Raw genomic sequence first — 8,761 nt, forward strand, 5'->3', positions numbered from 1 at the left:
GGTGGATAAATTTTCAATAGTTTCTATGATTTTTTCATAATATTAAAAATATTAACTATTAAGGTTTTTTTTCTTGGCTAATAAAATTATTTATTATGTTTTGATTTTGTCTTGACAAGTAATAATTTAGTTTCTCCAAGTGAGAATATTTAAAATATATGAATGACAATGTATATTGTAGTGATGATATGACTTTTTTTTAGATTTTGATATGTAGCACGTGATATAAAATTCTGGATCCGTCACTGTTACCGTGAATGAATATTTTCAATTTGATTTCGCAATATACTATCCACCATAAACTACATAATGTGAACTGCTGTATACTTTGCTTTTTATTGTTTTGGTTTCTTGATTTATTTTAGAGTACCAGCACTAAAGCTTGTTACTTTTTCATGTGGTGTGGACAAAAAATGCGTAGGAGTAACAATTGTAAATTAGACATTCAATTCCTAAAGATTAGAAATTGTGTAGCAAGCATGGATAATGGTGCAGATGCTAATGATGTTGAAATGAACAGAGGTAGTTATGTGGATAATGAAGAAGGAAAAGAGGATTTGGATGATTACAGAGCTATGGGTGAAATATTAGATGATGATATAAGAGAGATGAAATTTGAATCAGAGAAAAAAGCTTGTGAGTTTTATGAAACATATGCAGAATATCATGGGTTTGCTGTAAGAAAAGATGAGCTTGACCGTGATTTCAAAAATAATATTATTATGCGCCAATTGGTTTGTAATAGAGAGGGGAAAAGACATAAAAAACATATGTTAAGGGTGGACCGACATAGAGAGCCAAGGCCAATCACTCGAACAGGTTGTCTTGCTCGGTTGCGTGTGGCGTATGATGTTATGACTAGGAGTTGGAGAGTTATTGCATTTGAATCCGCTCATAATCATAAGTTAACTCCACAACGGTTTGTTCATTTTATTCCTAAGTATCGTCGACTGAGTGAAGCTGATAAAGCGCTTGTTGATGGCTTGCATACATGTGGTGTTAGAACATGTCATATTTTGGGTTTTATGTTGGGTCAGAAAGGTGGTCATGAATATTTGGGATTTATCAAGAAGGACCTATATAATTATTTTAGTAATGGAGCCAAGGCTAAAAGAGAAAATGGAGATGCTTTTGCTGCTTTGTCTTATTTACAGGCTAAAGCCGACAATGATCCGATGTTTTTTTCGAAGTTTACCACAACAGAGGATGGTCGTCTACAAAATTTATTTTGGTCAGATGGAACTAGCCGATTTGACTTTGAATGTTTTGGTGATGTGGTTGCATTTGACACGACCTATAAAAAGAACAGGTACAACAAACCTTTTGTTATTTTTTGTGGGTACAATCATCATGGTTAAACTACAATTTTTGGGTGTGCTTTAATTTCAGACGAAAAGACAGAGACATATAAGTGGGTTTTAAATGCCTTTTCTGAAGCAATGTTCCATAAATGTCCAAATGTGTTTGTTACTGACGGAGATGGTGCGATGCGGGAAGCTATTAGAGTTGAATTTCCAAATGCGTCACATCGCCTTTGTTTATGGCATTTACATCAAAATTCTATTGAGAATGTCAAGAATACAAAGTTCCTAGAAGAGTTTAAGTCATTGATATATGCTAACTATACCCCCGAGACATTTGAAGATGAGTGGAAGAGGATTATTGATGATAATGGTCTATCAGATAACAAATGGGTTAAGAAAACTTATGAGATAAAGAAAATGTGGTCGAGTGCGTACATGCGAGACACACTTTTTTGTGGTATAAGAACTACATCAATGTGTGAAGGTATCAATTCATTTATCCAGGGGTATGTGGACAATAAAAACAGTCTTGTGGATTTCATGCAGAATTTTGAAAGAGCTTTGAAAGAATACAGACATAACGAATTATTGTCTGATTTTAAGTCGTTCTATTATGAACCCGTGTTGACAAGTGCTTTAAAAGGAATTGAGACTGGAGCATCAGAGATATTTACATGTAAAAAATTTAGGGATGTTAAAAATGAGATAGAAGGTGCAGCTGCATTGAATATCATTGACAGAATTGAGATTAGTAATAACGTGACATTGAAGATGAATAAATTTTGCAATCCAAATTCTGAATTTTAAGTTTGTCTTGAGAAGACGGAGACTGTATTTTTATGTGATTGTCGACTGTTTGAACGTTTAGGAATTCCGTGCTCTCACATTATTTGTGCCATGAGGCATGAGCATATGAATGTGTTTCCAAAAAGTTTGATTTGTAAGAGATGGACTAAATCAGCCAAGGATGATCACATTGCGTCGGTGTTTTCTGAAGAAAGTGATTCTGAAAAGTTGTTCATGTTTCGTAGAGGCGCAATGTCTGCTGCATTCAACACTTTGACTGGTAGGAGACTCTCTTAAACAAAAAATTGGTAAAGTGGATGCAAAAAGAACTTACAGGGTAGACTTAGAATTTGATTTCGCGGTTCCGGCGACGGAGCTATTTGCGATTCAAAACGACGTGGTGTTCATAGCGTTGAATCAGGGGAGATGGTCGCGTATTAGGCTGCCTGCGTCGGAATCGGAAGCGATCGCGGTGGCTGCAGGGCGGAGTCGTAGCTTCGTCGGAATGGATGGAGATCGCGTCGGACTCCCTGCCGGAAACGCTGGCCGGTGGCTGGGAGCAGTCCAATCATGGGTGTTTAGGTTATCTCTATTTGATTTTTCTGAAATGCAAAATTGATTCGATGCAAATGAGTAAACCATAGGTTATCTCTGCAATTATATAAATTTTTTATTTAATTTGTTTAAAATAATTATGAAATATAAGTAAGACAAATGGCCATTTTTTATTCGTCCATCTCAATTGGGTACCAGTACCCATTTGAAACAACAGGGTACCTAAGAATTTGCCTTCTTTTTAACTTGTATGAACAAAGCATGCTCTTTTTTTCTTCTTTTGATCAATTATAAATTACTTAAACATTATTTACTCCATCCTTTCAAACAAGTAGACATTTGGAAGACGAGATATCTGCACTTCAAATTAGAGGCCCAAGTGATATTGATAACATAATGATGCTTGAATTCATAAGCCTCCTTAAGAGTAAAAAAAACTATTACTTAAATATTTTACAATTAAATAAATGATAAAAACCGTAACACATAAGATAAAAAGAAAAATAGTGGAACACTGATAGTTGTGACTTACCATGTTTTAGTTGGCCATAACTTTCATTGATTTACTATTTTTCGATTTAACCTATCTGATTAAAGTATTATCTTTTCTTATTTTTTTTTTTAAATTTTAAATTACTAAAACATCATTTACTCTGTCTTTCCAAACAATCAGAGATTTGGAAGAAGGGATAGCCATACTTGACAAGAGATATTGAGGGATATTGACAAGAGAATGATGCTTGAATTCATAAGCCTCTTTGAGGGATAACAATATATTACCAACATTACTATAGTAAGAGATCTATATCTAATCCATTAATTTATTAATTAAAAAACTATTGATCATGATTGATTGTCAAAACATATATTTTCCTATACAATATCGATGGAAAAATAAGGTTTTTAATTTTTCTCAAAATTGAAAAGATGTTGTAAATGGTGATGAAATATTCTACAGTTAAATTAAACTAAAAAAACCATAACTTGTTCATATAAGTTAAAAAGAAAAACAAGGGATCAATGAAAGTAGCGATTTACCATGGTTTGTTTGGCTGCAACTTTTATTGATTCATTATTTTCTTTTTAACCAATCTTAACAAAGTAGCGATTAATTATAAAATATTTAAACATCATTTACTCTGCCTTACCAAACAACCAGATATTTAGAAGTAGAGATATCCACACTCCAAATTAGGGAGGTTCAAGTGATATTGACAAGGTAATGATGTAAATATTTTTGTGAATTTTTTGGTAATATTTTGAGTAAAATTTGATTTAAAATCAATTTTATTAAAAAAAAAAAAAAAAAAAGCCACAACCACTGGATTTGGATTCATTAATCCAGGTGGCGCATCTAATAATTGTTGGTGATTTTAGTATCATCAATGTATTTTGGTAGTAATGTGATTTACTATAGGCCAATGCAATTATGCGTTAAGTTTGAAACGAGTTAGGGTAGTGCGGAGTGCACGCTCGTCGAGCCAAACGTGTAATTGAATATGAATAATAGAAACGGGCATAACGTTTCGTTTGAATAGTTGCACCCGTTCCCAACGGACATAACGATTCGTTTGAATAGTTGCACCCGTTCCAACAGACATAACTGTTTTCCGAAAAGGTGTGTCTGTTCGTTTCTATTATTGGTCTCCTATATAAGGAGTCTTTTGGTCTCGATTTGGAATACGAAATCATACACTTCCTCTACATTCTGATCTGTTCTCCATTGTCAGAAACAGATTGATTCTTCAAGAATTATCCCCGCAAAGATTTCGTGAACCCAGACAAAGAATAGGGTCGAAATACTTTGTTCGGAAAGTGAACAAACACGATTCTTGAAGATATCCAGGATTATCATACAAATATATCTAACAAACGAACAAAGTATTCTTTCTGATAATCATGGCTGAAGGAGGAAGCACCGTCAAGGAGATGACTAAAAGTTTCAGAAAACTGGACAAGTTTCAAGAACAATAATGACATTATCAATCCGGGTACAATTTATTAATTTTCATTAAATTAAAAATAATTAGAGTACTATAAATAGATTATTATTAATCGATATACATATCAATTGAATTAGAAAAACTTTCAGTGGTAATGATTCTATAGTGTATTGACGTAAACCATGTTCAAACCTTTTATTATTAGTGTTTCAAAAAGTTTTTTTTGAAAATCTACTGTTATGTCTATTTATATTATGTATTGCCGCATTAATGAATTTAAATATTATTAGATGGAAATATAATTTTGAAACAGTGTTGTAGCATATTCATAATAAATATGTAGAGATGTGAAATTATATCACAACGTTTCGGATGCAACAAACGTTCCGAATATATATAAAGCATACATTGTCTTAGTTTTAGTAAGTTATTTTTTAAAAGTATCATAAAATTATAATTGTTTTAAATGAGATCTTTCTAGAATATTTATTTTAGAAAATGGAAGTACAATATTCATATTAGTTTGATAATTATAATTTTATATATTGAATGTGAATAATATGTTTGTGTTTGGTGAAATTTATTATTATAAGGCATATAAAGATCATATAGAGATGGATTGTTGTTTATATAGACCTATGAATTTGGATTCTAATGCAACTATTGAATTCCAAGATGTGAAATTTTGAGAACTTTATCGCGGAGGATAAGGAATTAGAGATTTCTACAAATAAGAATCTCGTGAGGAAAGTTTTCCGCGGATTGTTGAAACACAAACCAAAGGTTCTCCAAGGATTGTTGAAAACACAAATCAAAAGTTCGTCAACGATTGCTATGCATTAAATATATTTTGGATATATATTTAAAAGGAAGTATCATAGTGATGACACACTAAACATCTACAAGAATTGATTAGTAACCAAAGGCTTCAGACAAAAAGAAGGGATTGATTATTTCGATACCTATGCTCCAGTTGCCCGTATCACTACTATTAGATTGTTGATTGCCTTGGCGGCTATTCATAATTTAGTGATTCATCAAATGGATGTCAAAACAACATTTCTGAATGGTGATTTGGAAGAAGAAGAAGTGTATATGAAGCAACCTGAAGGTTTTGTAATGCCCGGTAATGAGCATGAAGTGTGTAAGCTAGTTAAATCGTTGTATGGGCTGAAACAAGCTCCGAAGCAGTGGCATCAAAAGTTTGATGAGGTTGTTTTGTCTAATGGTTTCATTCTAAACCAAGTTGACAAATGTGTATATAGCAAATTTGATACATCCGGTAAAGGAGTTTTCATTTGTCTATATGTTGATGACATGTTGATCTTTGGCACCGACCAAAGTCAAGTTGATAAAACAAAGGATTTCTTGTCATCAAAGTTCTCCATGAATGATATGGGAGAAGCGGACGTTATTCTTGGTATTAAGATTAAACAGGAAAATAAGGGGATTGTAATTATGCAATCTCATTACATTGAGAAAATACTCAAGAAGTTCGATTATGAAAATTGTTCTCCAATAAGTACTCCCATGGATCCAGGAGAAAAGCTTATGCCAAATACAAGTAAACCTGTGGATCAACTCGAATACTTAAGAGCTATAGGCTCTTTGATGTATGCTATGATTAGCACTAGATCGAAATATTGCTTATGCGGTTGGAAAGTTGAGCAGATTTACTAGTAATCCTAGTAGACATCATTGGCATGCAATAACTAGGGCATTCAAGTACTTGAAGGGTACTATGGATTATGGATTGTCATATATGGGATTTCCTTCGGTGTTAGAGGGTTATTCGGATGCTAGTTGGATAAATAATGTTGAAGATTCATCCTCTACAAGTGGATGGGTGTTCTTGCTTGGGGGAGGTGCCATCTCATGGGCTTCCAAGAAGCAAACATGTATAACTAGTTCCATAATGGAATCTGAGTTTGTAGCATTAGCTGCTGCTGGTAAAGAAGCAGAATGGCTAAGGAACTTGGTATATGAGATTCTTATATGGCCTAAACCGATATCACCAATTTCTATCCGTTGTGATAGTAGTGCCACACTGGCTAAAGCATATAGTCAAATATACAATGGAAAGTCTAGACATTTGGGTATTAGACATAGTATGATTAGGGAATTAATCATGAATGGGGTGATATCTATTGAGTTTGTTCGGTCGCAACAAAACTTAGCTGACCACTTGACGAAGGGGTTAGCTAGAGACTTAGTGAAAAAGTCGGTAATTGGGATGGGATTAAAGTCCATTTAAATCTATTAGTTATGGTATACCCAATTCCCTTCTAATACAACGTTAGAAGCAGAATTCAATGTGGAAAGATCATAGCTAAAGATTGGAGCAATTGTGTTTATCTTCCCAAGGTATGTGCTCAGACCTGCAAGTGATGGCTAGGTTGAAGTATATCTTCTTAATGGTTCTTTTGAAAAATTGCTAATGCAGGTGCAAGATTAAAAGGATCACCTATGTGAGCATGAAGTTTTGCCGCTTCAAGAAGCTTGGACTTGGCTTCCTATATGCTTATTAATGGATAAGGACACATGGCTTGTAAAGTGTCAAGTATGAATAGTAGAGTATTGTAAGAAACATATGTGTACTATATCTTTAGATATTCAAATGGATTGACGGGTTCAATCATTACGACACCCCGATTTTCGAATATTTGGAATGTGTATTTGTACTAAGATGAAAATTCAATCGTAAGACATTTTCTTCTATGCATTTGTTTGATCGTTATACCTGTAAGTAAATCAAGGATTATACTAAAATGGGGGGAGTTTGTTGGTGATTTTAGTATCATCAATGTATTTTGGTAGTAATGTGATTTACTATAGGCCAATGCAATTATGCGTTAAGTTTGAAACGAGTTAGGGTAGTGCGGAGTGCACGCTCGTCGAGCCAAACGTGTAATTGAATATGAATAATAGAAACGGGCATAACGTTTCGTTTGAATAGTTGCACCCGTTCCCAACGGACATAACGATTCGTTTGAATAGTTGCACCCGTTCCAACAGACATAACTGTTTTCCGAAAAGGTGTGTCTGTTCGTTTCTATTATTGGTCTCCTATATAAGGAGTCTTTTGGTCTCGATTTGGAATACGAAATCATACACTTCCTCTACATTCTGATCTGTTCTCCATTGTCAGAAACAGATTGATTCTTCAAGAATTATCCCCGCAAAGATTTCGTGAACCCAGACAAAGAATAGGGTCGAAATACTTTGTTCGGAAAGTGAACAAACACGATTCTTGAAGATATCCAGGATTATCATACAAATATATCTAACAATAATCCAGATGGCGCATCTAACCGTTCAAGCAATGGTACCTTCAATACTATAGTGTTGAGATTGGTAGAAAAATTAAAACATTTTCCAAGAAGGATTCTGCAGAGAAAAAATAATGTTTTATACATGTCTTTAGTGAGTGTTATTACAGCAGTTAACTTTGAAAATTGTATGCATTATGTTAAGAATTTTAAGTGTTATACACATGTTTCAAAATCAAGGTCTGTTATTGCAAAAATGGTCTTGACAAAATGGTATTGGAAGGTATACATTGGGATCGTCGTATTATACTGGAAAGTGTGCGCGCTATCACAACAGTTAGTTAACTCAACCGTTGTGATAGACATGAAGGTCCTAGGTTCAATTCTCAACAACGATATTTTGGAACATAAATTACAATTCACCATGATTACATTACATAACCGTTGTGGTACGTACCCATAGTTTATTATATACTACGTAGATTTTTTTTTCATACACCTTATTAAAGAAATACACCCATTCAAACTGATGAAGAAGTATATAATCTGATAATTCAACTAATCTTGAAAACCAACTTAAGCATACCACTTTTTTACGAATTGCATGCCTCTCTTCATTCTTTTCCTGCTTTTTAACACATAAATTGTGGTTCAATGGTATGATTCCTTCATTGCATCGATTCCTTTGATTCTTGTTTAATAAGAACAATATCAATTTATTGGCTAGGTCTATCTCATTGTCTTCGCATATTATCGTGATTTTTATGTTAACTTATAATCATAAAAATCACCACGATAAGCGACGACAATGAGGTAGACCCAGTCAATAATTAGATTTTATTCAAATTAAACTTAAGAGAAGATATCGATGTATTGAAGGAACCAGGTTATTGCATCACATTCC

At 33.6% G+C, this 8,761-nt stretch overlaps 1 protein-coding gene across 1 annotated transcript; it reads left to right on the forward strand.

The window, feature by feature from the left end:
* Positions 1-479: 479 nt before the first annotated feature.
* On the forward strand, positions 480-2,709 carry LOC131613837 (protein FAR1-RELATED SEQUENCE 5-like). The gene is made up of 4 exons (XM_058885475.1): positions 480-1,269; positions 1,390-2,055; positions 2,173-2,344; positions 2,427-2,709. The coding sequence occupies exons 1-4, from the start codon at positions 480-482 to the stop codon at positions 2,707-2,709; spliced, it is 1,911 nt and encodes a 636-aa protein (XP_058741458.1).
* Positions 2,710-8,761: the final 6,052 nt, after the last annotated feature.

This window comes from Vicia villosa, linkage group LG6 (assembly GCF_029867415.1).
Source record: "Vicia villosa cultivar HV-30 ecotype Madison, WI linkage group LG6, Vvil1.0, whole genome shotgun sequence".
NCBI lineage: Eukaryota > Viridiplantae > Streptophyta > Magnoliopsida > Fabales > Fabaceae > Vicia > Vicia villosa.